Source organism: Rhipicephalus sanguineus, chromosome 4 (assembly GCF_013339695.2).
Source record: "Rhipicephalus sanguineus isolate Rsan-2018 chromosome 4, BIME_Rsan_1.4, whole genome shotgun sequence".
NCBI lineage: Eukaryota > Metazoa > Arthropoda > Arachnida > Ixodida > Ixodidae > Rhipicephalus > Rhipicephalus sanguineus.
The window spans coordinates 59,466,087-59,484,729 of record NC_051179.1 but is presented as its reverse complement, the minus strand read 5'-3'; the positions used below and the strand labels follow the sequence as shown (position 1 = coordinate 59,484,729).

General features: G+C 46.7%; 1 protein-coding gene across 1 annotated transcript in view; it reads right to left on the bottom strand.

Annotated features, from left to right (window-relative positions):
• Positions 1-826: 826 nt before the first annotated feature.
• The window catches only part of LOC119390059 (cuticle collagen bli-1), a 40,921-nt gene continuing 23,104 nt past the window's right edge, over positions 827-18,643 (bottom strand). Inside the window, exons 4-9 of the mRNA XM_037657589.2 lie at positions 16,231-16,794; positions 10,728-10,837; positions 4,857-4,972; positions 3,579-3,829; positions 1,858-2,021; positions 827-1,046 (exon numbers count right to left, since the gene is read on the bottom strand). Coding sequence (XP_037513517.1) covers positions 879-1,046; positions 1,858-2,021; positions 3,579-3,829; positions 4,857-4,972; positions 10,728-10,837; positions 16,231-16,794 — 1,373 coding nt within the window. The 3' untranslated portion in view covers positions 827-878. The remainder of the gene's footprint in view (positions 1,047-1,857; positions 2,022-3,578; positions 3,830-4,856; positions 4,973-10,727; positions 10,838-16,230; positions 16,795-18,643) is intronic.

Here is an 18,643-nt window from a genome sequence, read left to right as displayed (position 1 = left end):
AAGTTAAACAATACTAAATGCTAATCGCCTCGAGTTCTGTTATTGCGCATTTAAATTGAAACATTCTCAACTTAGAACTTTCTGGAGCGCTTGAGGTTTCAAGTCATCGCAACAACCACACTGTTATAGCACTGTTATTCACTATTGCCACTGGACGGCATGTATCTGGCATACACAGGTATCATTGTAGATAAAAGAAACTTTTTTTTCCTATTGAGCATACCAATATGTGAGCTAAACGTCTTAATCAAGCCATTCACCTCCTCACCCCTGGGAAAACCGTCTGTCCACATATACAAGTAACTATATTAGAAAGTTAAGCATTAGATTCGGCGTACCCACTAGAACCTACAGCACTAGTGGCAGGCTGTCGACGAATTCATTTAGAAAACCGTGGTTTGGAGTCCTACTCCTACTAGGCTTTTTATAGCTACGCGGGAATTAAGTATGTGGCAATATGGGCAGTCTGATATATGGGCAGTCTGAGTAGACAGCCTAGAAGGGTCTCATGCGAAGATGAATCCAGTGGTTACATATATCTTGGACAGTCTAGTGTACCAGCGCTGGAAGAAGCGCCGAACGCAAAAACGCTTGACCTCCATGCTATCGCGACAGTCACTGGCCTAAATCTACGCTCTGTATGGTTCATCCTTATAAGCGTTAGAAAAAGATTGCAAATGTTCGGCATCTTTATCGTAGAAGCGAGGCTCGCGCTATTTTTCACGTCCCGCTTTCACTGTCCAACAAATCCATGTGCGACCAGCGCAGAGTTCTCGGCATAAAAAAAAATTGAGAAGACAGAGCGCGCCCACTTGGACGCAAAAGCTTTTCAAAAGAAACAAATTATGAAGATCCTAAGATGCCGCGACAGCAGTAGGTCACGCCGTGAAATTGACGTTCTGTCGTATCCAGTCGAGGTAGGAGTCCGTCCGCGTGTACACTCCAGGGAAGTTCGGACTTGCGCACGAGTGTCCGAACGAGACGATGCCCACGAGGGTCCATCTCTTGTTGCTGTCTAGCACCATAAGGGGCCCACCGGAGTCGCCCTGCGGATGCACAGAAAAATGCACTAGTCATCGTCTTGTTTCACTGGGCCATTATAAAAGGCGACAACCACTTGAAGCATATGAACTTTGCGCGTTTTTAGCTACTCTATGCTCTCGCGACTCTTTTTATGCTGACCAGCCATCACGGATCCAAAGTGTCCAAACAAAATGGCTATGAGAAAGCTCTGGCTGTAATCGTCCGCTATCATGGTAGCAATATTTAGTACTCGTCTTTGCCTAACCTTCTTGCTCGATCGTGGCTTCGAACGTTCTTTTGATGTGACTTATTATGCTTTGTTTTCTAAATTTCTAAGTACACCTTTAATTTTTTGGAGAGAAAGTCAATTAGCCTTTGCCTGCGAGCATACTAACTGTGAATATTTGTATTCGCGATGAAATATTTTGCCGCAGATGATTGCTTTACAAACGAAGCCATTTCAAAACTAGTAGGAACTTGAGGCTAACATATGGCACTACGTCCGTCATTCCCACGAGATGAATTGCCATGCTTGCAGCTGCCGTGTGTAGCCATTAGAGTATTAGAGTTTTCACTAATAATGTCTGCAGAAAATTTCATGCTCACTCAGGTGCTACAGTCGAAATGTACCGCGCGAATAGTTGACCTCCGAGGCGGAGCTAGCGCGCAGTGCACGTTTCGCGCAGTTGTCTGGAATATGAACATTTATTTTCTGAATGTGGCGCTCCTGAGAGAACCTAATTAAATCAATTACGACCGTGAAGCTCGAATTGTCACTTGGTCGTTAGTGTTTTAGCGAAGGACACGATTTGGCGAATGTCTAGGAGCACTTGCCTGGCATGCATCGACGCCGCCCTCCTTGCGGCCAGCGCAGAGCTGTTGCGGCGTGATGCCTCGGTCGATGTGCTGCGAGTTGAGCGGGTCGTAGACCTTCTTGCACTCCGAGTTCGACCAGATGGGCAGTGACACCTCGCGAAGTTCCTTGCTGCTGGGCCCACCTGCGGTGCAACGCGTCGAATGAAGGAATGATGAAAACAATGGATGCTACAGGACATGTATTCACGACGCACAGATATGTGCATCCACAAGATCAAAGCACTTTTCGGACAACGAGAGGCGGAAAAACTTTGATTATGTGTAGAGGTTTGACAAGCTAGAAACACGCATGCCATGCTGCTACTCAACTTGAGGCGTGAGAAAAAGTCAGTGAAAAAACTTTTTTTTTTATTGACTATAAGGTTTCTGGGCAAGTAGGTGGGGTCCTTAGTCCAGGGCTAATAAGAACAATTATACAAACATTAATACATGCGCGCGCGCTAAGTTCGCTACCAAAAGCCCATCTTATCAGTCTCATTGAGGCCTGCATCTGGCAGGAATGCAAGAAGCACTTCTGCGGGGCGCACTCGATAAGGACGGGACACCGTCAGAGTCTGAGAACGTCTCGGAGCTCAACTCGCTTGCCGTGTCGCTTGTATAAAGAATTTTCTGAGTTGATTTTCCAAGTTGTATAGCGATTAAGGAAGATGGTGTTCAATAGTTTCTGCAGAGACTTGGACACACGCTATAGAGAGACGATACATCCTGTGTCCCCGAGTTTTTTGCGCTATTTCACAATGTATTCATACCAACTAGCTCGGCTTTGCTTACTACTGCAGTTTCTGCAGATTGAACTTAAGTGGCCTAAGTAACCTTCAATACCGTACGTTGGACACGTTGGCGTGCGGAACAAATTAATTTAAAATAAGTAGTATCGCGTGTAAGCGACTTGATTCAGCCATCCCATTCGTATGACTGAACAAATGTCCACGTAAGCAATATTCAATATTCGGCTTTGCTTGAACTGCCCTCTGTGCTGCTCAGTAGATATGTTTCGCCACTTTGTGCCCCAGCAAGTGGGTATGGTCATACTGAGTGGAAAGTTATGGTTATTCTGACAAAGGGAATTTTTCAGTTCTTCCTGGTATCTGTATAATAATAATCCGTGTACCTCAGCAGGACAGGCACAACAAGCACGTGATCTGAGTAGAAACGTCACGTAAGAGGATATCACCACCAAAATTTGAATGAAAGGGAAGGTTTCTGCACGGCGTTGCATGTATTTTCACTATTTTCCAGTGTCCGTGGTTGGCCTTAGTCACTGGGGTGGTGGGGAGGGAAGAACAGTAACCTACGCTCTGGCGCTTTGAGGTTCGCACTATTTTGCCATTGAGGAGAGATAAAGGGTGGGCCAGATGGTGTAATACATCTTCTGAAGTGCGCTTAGTTAACACAGAAACGGACGAAAAAAAAAATACAGGACACAAAACGACGAGCGCAAACTCCCACTTGGAAGTTTGAGGTTGTCGTCTTGTGTCCTGCATGTTTTCGTTCGTTTCTGCATTAACTAAGCGCACTTCAGAAGATTCACCATTTTGTCCGCGTCATTATAGCCAGAACCAGAGTCGATAGCCACGTGCCGCTCTGCCAGTGACTTCATAAGTGGCGTTTCTGCTCAGTTCACTCGACTTTCTACTCTGTAGGATATGGGAACGCTCAATACTGCTACAGGGGCTCACCGAATTTCGTAGATCCCCATCCGATGACGTACGCCTCTTGGTCGACGAGGGCTCGACTGGTGAATGAGGGCGTGGGCAGGCAGATGGGCATGAAGGGCCGCAGCAAGTCGCGGTTGAAACGCACCGCCGCGATGTCGTAGTAGTGCGAGTAGCTGTTGTACTTCTCGTGGATGATGATCTTCTCCACGATGCGCTCCAGAGTGAAGCCCGGCCGAGGGGAGAAGAACACCACGCGATAGTTCTGCGCCCGCCTGCGTTCGGTGTGATAACGTTTCGTTCGTCAGGAAAACAAAACAGCTTGACGTTTCATTCTAGCGAAGCTTGCGATGTGCCTCCAGAATAAATGCGAAAGACTCGCGAATCCTACTGAGTAAATTGTCCGGACAAGAGCTTTCCTTCCTTTTTTTTTTCTTGTCTCCTTTGTGAGAGGGAAATACCATAAAGACCTCAAAGCTCTCATGATTAATATTCGCGCTCTTCTTGTTTTCCTGTCGTCGTCTCCGTTACCCTGAAAATGCTGCACTTACTTTGGCGCTAACTGCTCTTGGTTAGCATTAAATAATCGATTCTTGTTTTCTTTTCTCTTCAGTATTTTTAAACAGGAAAAACAAGCAGATACGTCAAGTTTCTGGTACCGAAAATTAGATTTTGTGACCACAGAAAGATCACTGCTGTTTCTTAGACTTTTGCAAAAACAGTGTGAATGATAAGCCTGCGTTGTTGGACAATGCTTCTGTTCCTGACATTTCTGAAAAGAAGTCCACTAACAGCCGCTTAAACTAAATGCTTACGAAAACAGCTTTTAATTATTGCAGGCTGTTATTTACTCCTTTAAAAGTTTCGTCATCCTCCTTTTCTTTTTTTTTCATTGGCGAGGAATTGTCTGTGACAACGTTGACGTGACATCTCTTCCTATATGTTTTCCTCCCAAAGCCTTTAGTTATGTTGGTGTTGACAATACATGTGTCCTGTTTTTCATAAAATATCAACGCGATCATGGTGTAAACTTGAACTCCTCTTCCCTTTTGGATGCCGCGTAAATATATTATTTTTAGTAGACTTAGACGATCGTATGTTATCGAGACGTGTCGAACAAAATACGAAGAAAAAATAAATTAGGTCTATAGCTGCCGAAACAAATATCTTATTCTTTGTTTGCTTAGGCATATTGATTCAGTTTTTTTGTAACCTATCGCGGCAGTTGAAGCTGTTTGCAATATGCTGTGAAGTTATTATTTTTTTGAATCTGAAAAATTAAGTAATAAACAAGGCACTTACTCTGGTATTGGACTGAAGCAATGCGCAGCGGTGATCATGTAGCGGGCACTGATGAGGCTGCCACCACAGAGGAATTTGTATGTTATCTCGTCCGGATTGAGAACTTCAAGTTTTGCCTGCGACAGAAGAAAAGTACGAAAGATAAGCACACTTTCGCTATTTCACTCGTATGCGCATACGCTTTACGCAACAATGTAATTAAAATGCTCTCAACGCGCAATTCTTTAAACAATGAAGTCCCCGTTACATAATTTTCGCAATATAGTTCCAAGTGGGTGATCCCACGAGAGATCGAACATGCCTGTCCGGTCGATATTTTTGTTTTGCCTGGGTTTTTTATATGTTATGTGGGCACATTCAAAGTGCGCGGAACTGAAAATTTTATTTCCAAGAAACGCTCCCAGCGCGCCAAAAAAATATTTGAAGGTGGCGGCGCGGGCCTCCTGTTTTCGCTCACTGCAATGTTTTCGGATTTCACGGCCGAATTTAGCGCGAACTATGAATGATGTGTCGAAAATTTTTTGCTGGTTTTATTACGCATTACTGTGAATTACATCCATGCTTTTTTTATGCCGTCCTCAAAAAGAAGAAAATGTGCAAAAATGGCAAACACGGCCGAAATCAAAAAAGGGTCCTATGTTAGAGGCGCCTTGGCGCCTTTGCTATTACAAACAGAAACTTCAAAGCAATGTCAACTATAGAAAAGAGCCTTTGCAACATTTATGCGGAAGATAATTATCCCACGGGCAGTGCAAAAAAAGAAAATGTAGTTAAATAAGCGAGTTTTTTCAAAACAGTACATTTTCAAAAAATAAAATAAAAAAAACTCCGGTCTCAAATTTGACGACAATTTTTTATCGAAGAGCGCTTATGTCAGTAAACACACAGTTTTAATATCATATGCCCTCATCTGCTTTGTTTACGAGATATAACTGGCCAAAATGACCCTTGCTGTGTGTGCTCACTTCAGTGCGACTGATGGTTGTTGTCAGCTTGCATTGTGCGTAAATCTCAGTTTTAATTATTCTGCTGCAGCAAAACCTTGCTCTTCTGGCTTTTCGTCAAAAGAAATGTGTTCTTAGATTTTATTTGTGTCTAGCGTGTGCAAAAGTGGGCTGCTGCCGCCCTCTAAATGGCTAACGTGTGAACAGTTTGCAGCCTACAGCCTCGCCTACAATCATCAGAGGAAAGATGGGCGCGCCTGTTCAAGATATCAATCGTTTCTTCTTCCTGAAGAAATGCCTGGTCTAGCTCATCGTGGTTAGATGTAGACAGGTTTTTCTTGAGGAGCCTAAAGCAATGCAAGCAGACTTCGCAGGTGTCGCGAAGATCCTGAGCCTATGACAGGAGGTAGGCAACAACAAAAAGAGCAAAGAAAGAAAATTTGCGCAACGAAAATGGTTTCCTCAGCAATCTTCTTTTTGTGAACGCGTAAATAATCGGCACAGAATAATAGGACGTAGCCATGGGCCGCGGGCATCGCGTGTAGTGAACAGCTAGACCTAGAGCAAGTCGAAACGTTTATAATCAACGGCGCCGCACTAATTATCTCACATCTGCGCAGCTGTCATGAATGCGTTTCCAGAACAGCTCACGGTTTAACATTTTATGACTAAGGGTGTCTAAGCGCTTTGGGCTGTAATAATTAATTTGTAGGCCACACTCATTGTCAAAACTAAGGGTAATGTCTGTATGGCGCCACCAATGACCTCTGCTGTCCTCGACGTGGAAAAGCACTTAAGTGGCAACAAAACATCATCAATTGGGCAGCTTCGGCCACTCATGGCTTAATCATGCCGCACAGCACGTTTTCTGGCTGTTGAAACGCTGAGGTAAAGGTCGAGATGATACAGGAAGACGTTATCTGCGACGCCGAAAACAACAATAAACGGCTCGGAAATGATTGAGCTAACTTTTTACAAATGTTGTTTAGGCACAGTGTGCGTCGAATGGGGAAGATGGTTAGAGCGTACAATGCACGTAATGGAAGGGAAGCAAGCAGGCAGTGAGAAAACAACTGCATAACAGCGCGCCTGCTGATTGTGGCATTTAGTTGCAGATTAAGTTGGCCTTCGCTGCATACACATGCTTTATTCTGTGTGCAAGGAAAGTTTTGACAAAGTGACCTAAACCATGTGTTCGCGGTGTCTCGCGTGCTTCTGATTAGCGAATACTGGCGGGGTAAGTTGAGGTTGTAAGCTGCAAACTGCGTACGCATTAGGCCTTTAGAGAGCGGCAGCAGCCCCCCCCCCCCCCCCCCCCCCCCCCCCCCCCCCCCACACACACACGCTAGACACAATTAAAGTTTGAGAATACATTTTTCTTGACGACAAGACACCAGAGCAAAGTTTTACTGCAGGAAAATAATTAAAACTAATTTACGTGCAATGCAAGCTGATGACAACTATCAATCGCACTGAAGTGAGCACACACAGCAACGGTAATTTTGGCCCGTCAAATCTCGTGAACAAAGCAAATGAGGGCATACGTATTAACACGGTATTTTCACTGACATAAGCGCTCTTCGATAAAAACATGTCGTCAAAATTGAGGCCTGAGCTTTTACTTTATTTTTTGAAAATGTACTTTTTTGAAAAAAAAAAAACTCGCTTCTTTAACTATTTTCTTATTTTGCGCTGCCTGTAGGAAAACGATCTTCCGCATAAATGTTACAAAGGCTCCTTGAAATACCTGACACTTTTTTGAAGTTTCTGTGCGAAATAGGAAAGGCGCCAAGGCGCATCAAACTTAGCAAACTTTGTTGATTTGGACCGGGTTTGCCTTTTTTTTTCACATTTTTTTTCCTTTTGAGGACGGCATAAAAAAGCGTGGACACAGTAATGCGCATTAAAACCAACAAAAAAATTTTCGACACATCATTTATAGTTCGCGTAAAATTCGGCCGTGAAATCCGAAAACATTGCAGTGAACATAAAAGGAGGTCCGCGCCGCCACCTTCAAATATTTTTTGGCACGCTGAGAGCATTTCTAGGAAATAAAATTTTCGGTTCCGTGCACTTTGAATGTGCTTAAGCAAATAAAATCTGAGAACACATTTTTCTTAACGAAGAGCCACCAGAGCAAGGTTTTCCTGCAGCAGAATAATTAAAACTGATATTTACGCACAATGCAAGCTGATAACAACCATCAGTCGCACTGAAATGAGCACACACAGCAAGGGTCAATTTGGCCAGTTATATCTCGTAAACAAAGGAAATGAGGACACATGATATTAAAACCGTGTGTTCCCTGACATAAACGCTCTTCGATAAAAAATTGTCAAAATTGAGACCGGAGTTTTTTTTATTTTATTTTTGAAAATCTACTTTTTTGAAAAAAACTCGCTTCTTTAACTATTTTTTTTCTTTTTTTGCGCTGCCTGCAGGAAAATTATCTTTCGTGTAAATGTTGCAAAGGCTCTTTTCTATATTTGACATTGTTTTGAAGTTTCTGTTTGTAACAGCAAAGGCGCCACAGCGCCTCAAACTTAGGACCCTTTTTTGATTTCGGCCGTGTTTGCCATTTTTTCACATTTTCTTCTTTTTGAGGACGGCATAAAAAAGCGTGGATGTAATTCACAGTAATGCGTATTAAAACCAGCAAAAAAATTTTTCGACACATCATTTATAGTTCGCGCTAAATTCGGCCGTGAAATCCGAAAACATTGCAGTGAGCGAAAACAGGAGGCCCGCGCCGCCGCCTTCAAATATTTTTTTGGCGTGCTGGGAGCGTTTCTTGGAAATAAAATTTTCAGTTCCGTGCACTTTGAATGTGCCCACATAACATATAAAAAACCCAGGCAAAACAAAAATTGCGACCGGACAGGCATGTTCGATCTCTCGTGGAATCACCCAAGTACGTGTATGTATGGAAGCAAGAAATTGCCCTTTTTTGCTTTGCGCTTCATAATTATTGTGTAGTATGTGCTGTAGCTAGCACGGTTTCGTGCACTTTTTTTGGGATGTGGCGCGTGGGCTTTTACGAAACACACGCATTTACACTTTTGTGACGTTTGTCTTGATTTCAGTATCGAAATTTAAGTTTTGAATGTCGAACCGCTGAGAACGTCTACGCTACAAGTCCATAACCTCACGATACTTAGTGTCGTTAACCTTTTGTAAATAGTCATCAGATGAAGCGTGCTAAGCATTCTACAACGAGGTGTACTTCTGCATAATAAAGAAATCGAGAAAACATGCATGTGTCGCTAAAATGTACATATATTGTACTTCTTTATAGGAAAAACAAACTGGAATATTAATGTGGCTTAATGTAAAGAAAGCAACATAGTTCTATTGCTCATCTCATGCGCTTGGAAGTATTCAGAGCTAACGTTAAAGATAGGAAGGAGTACACATGCGGATCAACGAGGATTTCTGAGCAGCCTGCGACTTGCGGGTGAGATTGTCCTGTTCTGGAACGCCATAGAGACGACGTGCCGGGACAAATGAAAGCCTTAAGGAACAAAGTTGGGTGGTAAGACTGAGGATGAACACGCAGAACAAAGGCCCAGTATTCTACGCAACTTGGAAAGAAGGCGAGAGGTTCAGGCAAATAGGAGCTATGCGAGAGTGAATGTATTTATCGGCCTTGTGTTAGCGAAGGAAAGGGATACTTAAAAAAAAAGACATCAAGTGAAGATGACGGTGATGTTGATGAACAAACTATTTAATTGGCAAAAAGATTCCCCGTCCCCCTTTCGAAGGAGTGGGGGGGGGGGGACCAACCTAGACGTCGGCCATGATACCGTGGGCCCTGCCGTAACAAGAATGTTTTGGAGTGTATACTTCAGATACTACTGACTTGAGCGGCAGTTTGACATTATCCTTGACGACCTAGTACCGCTACTAAATTATGGTCCAAAAACAATAGAAACGTGATGAAACATATTAAGCGGACAACGACAGATGTGATTGGAGGATAAAATGGTGTGCCCAACGTTAGGAGGCTGAAAGATGGTTTTGTAAAGTGAGGAGCAAGTGGGTGTAGAATATAGCCCGGATTAGGAGGAAGATGTGCAGCTGGGCAGATTGTGCAACTTGCTTGGATTAGCTAAACAGTATTATGTCAGAGTTACAGCATACGTGCCTAGCGAATATTAATGAGAACTAACAGACAATAATGCCACGGAAAGTATAGAGGACGTCATTTGTAGTAATTAGGATATAAATGTGAGGAAAGCAAAGTGGACGAAAAGATAACTTGCCACCGGCAGGGACCGAACCTGCGACCTTCGAATAACGCGTCCGATGCTCTACCACTGAGCTACGGCGGCGGTCATCCTCCCGTCCACTTTATGGGGTCTATATATGTGTATTTAAACCCAGGAGTGTTAATCAGCGCCGATCGCAGCCAAGGCGGCAAGTGATAAATTGCCGCCTTGGCTGAAAGGTTTATTCAGTTTATTACTTAATTTTTCATCTCGGAGATGTTAGCCTGGTTTATCGCCTGCCTTGTTACTCCAGGTGTCGGGTGATGTCTATGATATATACAACGATCACATATACACACAACTGAGGCGCATATCCGTCCTATGTTTCAAAGAAAGAAGCAATAAAGTCGGTAGTCTTCCATCATCACGGATGCTTCTCTATGAGAACTTGCTTATGCGAGTCGCTTGCAAGAAAGAAGGAGCGCAACTGCGAGACAAGAAGGCGTCCCAGGAAAACGACGGTGGTAGACGAAAATACAGATGACATCACAGAAAACAGCGTGTTACGCAAGATTTTCTTTTGAAGCGTCGGGAGAAAAAAAAATAGCGAAAAGCGAAAGAAGCCAGAAGTAACGCAAGCTCATGATGCAGCGCGAAGCGGGCGTGGTGTTTCAGCGAAAAGGTTGCGCCGCCAGATCCGGTCACTTCCTTGCACATACCATCCACGGCCAGCTCCGGTGTGACGTCACGTTACCGCCCACGATGAAAGGCACCGTCTGGTAGTCGCTGGACTTGTCTTCCGCAAACGCGAGACTCCGGACTCCGCACACTGCAAAGGACAAAACGCAAATGAACGAAACGAATCCTCGCAGGCACGTGAGACAACACGCAGAGTTCGACACACACGAATTCTCTTGTGCATTTTGTATCCACGTCGTTGTGACTTCGCTGCAATAAATTGGACGATGCGGTATGTAGTGTGCTCGTTACGCGGCCGCTTTGAAATAAAATTAGTGTCTCAGGTATTACTGAGGTAACATTCGGTCCTGTAACAGCTGTTTTTAGCGAGCACATCACATCTGCGTAATCGGCAGTTACAGCTCTCGTACTATATGTTACAGAAGTTGTTTAACTACACTCATTTCCTTGCTGTGTTTAGAACAGTGTGTGCCTACTTAATGCTCGTGTCACAGATTTTTTTTGTTTTGCTTTTTAACACGATGAGTGTTTTATGCCGGAGTCCACCTAGACTTCAGTGACGTATTTCCGTTACGGATATGAAGTTGATCAAATGGACGCTAACGGATGAGAAAAAAAAACTAAAAAAATGTTCCCCCGCCGTCAATCGAACCTACGACAAGTGCGCGCACGACGACAAGCGCCCAGCGCTCTACCGACTAAGCTACCGAGGCAGATCCACGACAATCCACAAACGCGTCTTATACCTCTCACACATTCTATCTCGCACCGTGCTCTCTGTTGGCGGGGCTAGGCGGGGCGGGGTGGTGCCGCCATCTTTGAGCGGTGAAGTGAAGTAATGCGGCATGACACTCATTGCGCCGATAGAGAAAGAACTGGCGACGACGCAGTTAAAGCGTGGCCTCCGAGAAACCTGCCGGTGCACACTCTCGGCGGCCATGGTTAAAGCGTCTCGACACCAGCGAAAAACAATGGCCGCGCTAGCATCGGGGAGTAGCCCTACACTTAGTTACGTTCTTTGCCTTTCGCATCGTGTTAGCGTGTGATGGCTCGTTGTCGGAGTAGTGCAGATTCCACATGCACCAGCAGTGTTTCTCCGCCGTCGACTGATTCCAGTGCGATAGCACCGACTGATAAAGCTGCTGCAATAAGCGCTGCAGGAAGGCAAAGATGTCGACGGGCGACGAACATTGGTGGAGCGAGACAGAGGGCTGCGGGACTTGGACCGCCTGCGCGCGTTCGCGGCTCAAGCTACGAACCTCTGCACCTCCTCCCGCGTTGCTGAAGCGCAGTGTGGCGGTGTATACATGAGCACAGGCGCAGGCTACCCTATTACTCAGGAGTGCACACCGTGCCGCTTCTCTCGTTAATTGACGACGCTTTGAAGAAGTGCACATCGAGTACCAGTGTTTATTATGTGCTTGTTGATGTCATTTTTGGGCGGGATTCACGATACGCTGTGTCCAGGTATATATTAACAACTTCAGCTACGACAACGGTTAAATCATGAACGTGGGCTTTAGTTGTCGCGATGGAGATGTGCCACTTGGCGTCAACGTAGGTGCATCCACGTGAAACCGGGCTATAGCTGCCAAACACCATTGTACAAGCTCTCATATATCACTACACAATAAGCGCTACTTCTGTGAAGGCACGTTTCGCTTTCGTGTTATACCGATTCCTATGACGAAGGGAACAGCCATGTTTTTTTAAGCTGACGGAGGAGCGTGAAGTGCACAAGACAACCTGCACAAACAAAGCTGATGTATGCGGAATTACAAAAATATCATAGCGGTCGGTCTTTGGATTAACGACGCCGACTCGCCGTCGTCTACAGACCGTTTGCAAAAAGATTCAAAGAGGAAGAGAAAGAGAGATCGAAAGAAAGGAGTAATCTTTTTCTAGGCAAGGCGCAATTTAACCCGGCTTGTCGAGGTCCGAAGGCGAGCACTAAGAAATGGCGCATGTTAGGTGCTAAATGTTAGGTGTGGCTTTGCTAAAAAATCGCTTCTCCTTTGCCTAAGTTTGCAATGGTTTGCTAAGCACCGACAGCTCTGCTGGTCATTGGTGTTTGGAATAGCAGAGCCATGCCTAATTTTTTTTGCTCATTTATTCATTGCTCTCGAAAAAGCTTCGCGATTGACCACCTGGGCGGCGCCTACGAAGGCAGCGTATGGGCGCCCACGAACGAGCCAGCAACGCACTCTCTTTTTACATCAAGAATCTGGAGGTGGCCGAACTAATGGTCATTGCCCTCGCTCTGCTAGATCCAAAGCACTCGGCAACAGAGATACAGAGATTCTAGGGCAGCCACTCAAGCCTTTGCTAGGGGAGTGGCAAGTGCCAAGGTTTCCAAGTTACTCGAATGTAGATCCATTAGTCTCGACCCTATAGTCTGGTTTCCAGCCCACATGGGTGATATCGAGGGATGACAGCGGAACCTTAACGACGCTGCTCATAGGGCCGCGCGAGGACTTGCCAGCCGCACTCCCCTGCAGACCTCCTCGTCTCGTCCCAAGGGCGTTAAAGGTGAACTTCAGACGTATAATGAGCTCACCAAGCACTTTTACTTAGGGCGTAGAGAATTCTCACTTCCAAACAAGGGACTTAACAGGGCGCAGTCAGTCACTCTCCACTTGCTACAGATGAGCTCGTACCCCAGTCCTTGGCATATGAGCCGAATCAACCCGGATTAAAACGGATCATTCAATTGTGCAAAGTGTGGTGGACATGTGAGCTTCGGACACGTGCGGTAGGGACGCGCGACGCAGTGCATCCTATGTGGAGGACGATAACAAGTGGGACGACGCCCTCAGGAGCAGTGAGCTACAAGACCAACTCTGGGCTGTTCAGAAGGCCCACGAAGCGGCGGAGAGCCTATAGGGCTCCACGTCCCGACATGGGAGGTGCCCTCTACACCTTGACGAATATCGGGTGTCCTTCGTGACCCTTTTCGGAAATAGAAAGTTTACCCTGCCTATGCAAACGGCTTACGACACCGTTTCGGTCAAGCGGCTGGTCCATACTGCTACAACTGTTTTGGCTTTGCTCGGTGAGAAATTCGTAGCAGACATTTAAACGGCACCATTCCAGGCATTTTCATTATCTTGCAGTCGTTTGGTTAAAGGATGAAAAGGAAACCTTATTTCTTTTTTGCAACATTATTTATTATGTAGGTTATGAGCAAAGCTATTTAAATAGGCAGCACAACTTTGCCACATAATTTGACCGAGCACGGAGGCTTTTCGCGATGACCTAAGCTATTCGTTCTCTCATACAATTGGCTCATTGGCAGTGCGAATACGGTGAACCGACGTCAATCGTGTACATTCTTTGCTGAACACATTTTTCTAAACACGCATTTCTTCGAAACACTTTGCGGAAGTAGCGCAAGGTCACGGCCGCTACATAAAAAAAAAACACCTGCTTTTTTTTATGTAGCGGCCGTGGCAAGGTCTATAGTGTCTACTGCACTAGGACTCTCGAGACGCGCACTCAAGGACAAATAAAGCCAATGTCATTAAACTCTACCATCCCCGTAGGCCATTTCTTACAAGCTCGCGGAAAAGAAGTAGGGGTGTGCGAATATCAAATTTTTCGAATACGAATCGAATACGAATATCCACCTTCGAATATCGAATCGAATATCGAATATCAAAGGAAAAATGCCTCCACAGTAACGATATTTTATTTAACATGTAGCTTTTTGAAGAAAAAAAACATTAACAGCCTGACTGGCAACACAACATACACTGCTATCTCCAGAACACAATGTCCAGGCTAGCACAATGCACATCACGGCACAATGAAACTAATGACTACATGTTATCATGAAGAAATACGAGTTGCTCCACATGATGAGGCAGCAGGCGCTCCCTTGTAACAGAGACAACCCCCCCCCCCTGCCACTGAAAAGGCACGCTCGCTTGGAACAGAAGTGGCTGGTATAGGCAGTTACACGGGGCAAAGCTTTGCCAGAGTGGGGTATCTGAAGGTGCCTACAGTCCGCCACCAGTCACATGGGTCACTGTCTTTCTTCAGAAGTGGTCCCGCATAGTGAACGAGTGGTAGTGCGGCACGTTACGGCCGCATAATATTGAAAATGTACGGTTACATGATCGCCAACAGCGCTGCACGTCGGAGATGCACCAGCAATAAATCATACGTATTGGGGCGCTCGTCGCAGGCAGATAGCGTGCCTCCGTGTACTTACGATGTTTATCGGTCCTCTCGGCAACGTTTTTAGCGATACGAACGCAGCAGAAATGTGGAAGACGAGTTATTTTATGCATGATAATCGAATCGCATATTCGAATTTTTCGAATATTCGAAGTTATCGAATATTCGAAACTTTTCGAATACACGATTTTCGAATCGAATACGAATATTTCGAATGTAATATTCGATGAATATTCGAAACTTTCGAATATTCGCACACCCCTAAAAAGAAGCCCAGTAGTTACACGAGCTTTAGTGACATTCGGTGTCAATGTTTATCGAAAATGAGCTGTTGACTTCATCTTGAAAGAATAAACAGCGCGAAAGAACGAGAGACAACGGCGCCGTCATTTATTTTGTTCGTCCTCGTTCTTTCGCGCTGTTTATTCTTCCAAGATGGTATCACACGAACTTACCCAGTTGAACGTTCTAATGAAACGTTTGACTTCAGTGATAAACCGCAGTGCAGTGGTTCAGGTTGTCGGCAACTGTGCATTATTAACATTAGTTGCAGGTTCTTGGAGAAAACTGTCGAAATTTTCTCACACAGAACGTTCTAACAGCGGCGCTGTTTAACCTTGGCAAAACTCCGGGTGGCGTTTGCGCAATCTCGGGCGGGTATGCGCCACTGAAAGCGGTTATGTGCCAAGCAGCACCTAGAAAAGCATATCCATGCATAGTACAGTATAGCAAAGGGGTGCGAAAGGGAAGTGAGGGCGAGGAGTGATTTGAGGGTGAGCAGGAGAGGAGAGGGTGCAGCATAGCATAGCCTTGTATATGCGTGGTAAGCTGGGCCAGTTAGTCTTGTATATCAAGGGGTGGGAAAAGGAAGTGAGAGTGAGGAGGATTAATCTGAGGGTGAGGAGGAGGGGTAAGGGTGAAGCATAGCACAGCCATGTATAGTACAGTATAACAATGGGCGGGAAAGGGAAGCGAGGCAAGTGTATTTTTGTAATTTTCTTATTTTCTGGGTGAAGGGGCCAGTCACCCTGCGAAATGCAGCTTCTTTACCCCCCACACCAAACCACGTATATACTGTACTCTTATGTCCCTGCCACCTGGTTGAAAAACTCACACTCAAGGGTGAGGAGGAGTGACGTGAGGGTGATCAGGAGAGAAAGGAGGAGGGGAGAGGGTAAAGCGGGGCGTATTCTTGTATAGTACAGTAAGGCAAGGGGTGGGAAATGGAACTAAGGGTGAGGAGGGAGGAAAGGAGGAAGGGAAGCCCACCAGCTTAGCTGTTTCCTCAGTCTTTTTTTTTGCACTTCTGTGGCACGCCCTTCTAGAACGCTAAAGTATACTCACGCGGCTGCAAGTCTCGCAAGTTTGGACTCTGCGACGGTCCTCCGCCTGCGGGAATGTCCTCAGGCTGTTCCTCAGGCTCGTTCGGGTCGTACGGAAGCGGCGCAGTGGGTCTCTGCACCGGCGGCCTCTGTTGCGGCGGCGGATTTTGGTACTGGTCTTGCGGTGGCGGAGGCCGCTGTAGTGGTCTCTCCTCGAGAGGTGGCCTGGGCTGTGGTTTTTGTGGTGGTGGTCTGGGGTAGGGGTCTGGTGGATGGCCCCCAGGGCCGTGGTCTCCGGGTCCTGGGTCGGGATAATCACCGCGTGGAGGACCCCGTCCTCCGCGGCCTTCTTGGGTGTCGTAGTAGTCCCAGTCATCACCACCGGGGGGACCACCGTGGGGACCGCCGCCACGGCCACCACCGCGACCACCTCCGCGACCACCGCCACGTCCGTGGGGGCCTTTCCTCCTTTTACCACCGCCCCCTTTCGCGTGGCCAGGCGGAACTCCACCGTGACCTGGCGGTACACCACCGTGGCCCGGAGGAACGAAGCCTCCATCTTGCCAAGGCGGCATTCGGGGTAACCCTGGTGGCAGAGAGAAATATTACGTGAAGCTGAGCTTTATTAAGAAGACATGGCTCAAGCGTCACCGTCACCACTACCGCCCGACTGATTGCTAAGCATGCACTCAAAAAGTCACAGTCTCGCCGCAAGGGCGAAGCAATGAATGCGATAGCAAGAAATTGGAATGTCACACGAAGAACGAGAAGCAGCTCGATACTTGCAGCGTGCCGCTAAAGCACAAAGAAGGACGCCCAAAACGCTGTGTGCCACAGAACTTGGGCAAATCCCACTACTCCCCACTGGTACATTAAAATTCAGGGACCCTTAAGCTTCGCCTTGAAGAGTTGAACGCGATAGCGGAATCCGGCCCCTAGTGCGCAATTCAACCACTAAGTGCATACTTATTAAAGGGGTCATGAAGCACCCCTTGGGCTGATTGAAAAAACACATCCTGCGGAAAGCTGACACGGCTATGAACTGCTCTGCCAAATATTACAGTCGTGCGCGCCGCGTAATGGCCACAAGCGGAGCGCGAAGTTGCCGTTTCCCCAGGCACCCTCTTTTCAAACAGAGGCCGGTTCTCACTCTCGTCGGTGGGCGGGGCGTCTGTCCGCTGTACGTCGCAGAGACATAGCACGCTTATTGGCCGATAGCCGACGTAAATCGAGAGCGGCGTTCGGATCAGATGCGCTTCTTGCCGCGGGGTGCCGTCACTTGCCGGCGCCCTCCTCAGTACACGGTAGCCGCACTCGCGCAAGCGAATCACAGCGGGAGAGCGATCGCGTTTCATGACGCGCGCTGGCGTAACTTCTTTCCCCCATGCCATCCCTCCCTGTCTAGCTTCCAGTGCGCTCGTCGGCACGAGAAAAGAGAGAAAGCGCTGGGAGCGTGCGCCAAACCCCCGTAACTCCGCTGATTCTTGACGGATTCGAGAAATTTTTGCGGCAATCGATTCGGGAGGCAGTACACTCCGATATTGAGGCCATTAGATCATTATTTGGAAAAGTGGTTCATGACCCCTTTAATGTGTATTGTTACACACACACACACGCGCGCGAATGGTACAGGTTTTTGATCTAAAGCAAGAGTCACATGGCCTGCAAGATAGACGCCGCGCGCTCGCCATCTAGGAGGCCAAGGAGAGTCTCACAATGCCTCACAGATGGCAGCACATTATCTAGCGTTTGCTGTTTGCTTGATCGACACCTCCTCTGGAAAGCAGGCGTTGGCTTGATATGTTTTCCGCTAGATGGACATAGTTGTCGATATTTAGAGCTGTTTGAAAGTTCGTGTGTGCTTTAGGGGCGAAGCTCCTTAAAGCGGCACCCGTTCGTCCCTCGTAGTCGTAGTGCGTAACCAGTCGTAACGCTAGTACCAGATCTTGACCTCCAAGGTGGTGCCGGTGGGAGATTTTTCCTGTGCGTTGTTGAGAGAGAGAAATAACTTTATTTATAAAGTCCAGCGAACTTGACTTGGGTTAGGCCTCAACCCCGGCCTAGTCATCGGCCACGAACCCTTGGGCTCGGGCGGCTTCCTCGGCTCGCTGGACGGCCCAAAGTTGTTCTTTGATTGCGGAGCTGAGCAGAGCCTCCTCCCAGCGCACCCTGCGGTTCGATACTGCCTCCTCATGGTTTCCGTGTGCTTCGTCGTCTAAGCTCGAGCACTCCCATAGTATGTGGCCCAGTGTGGCCCTTCCATCGCACATCTTACATTTGTCTGTCAAATAGAGATCAGGGTAACAGAGACGAAAGATAACTGGGTTTGGGTAAGTGTGTGTTTGCAGCTGCCGCCATGCAACTGCCTGCTTTTTATTTAATCTGTTGTGTGGCGGTGGGTATTTGCGTCTTCCTAGCTTGTAGTGCTGCGTTAT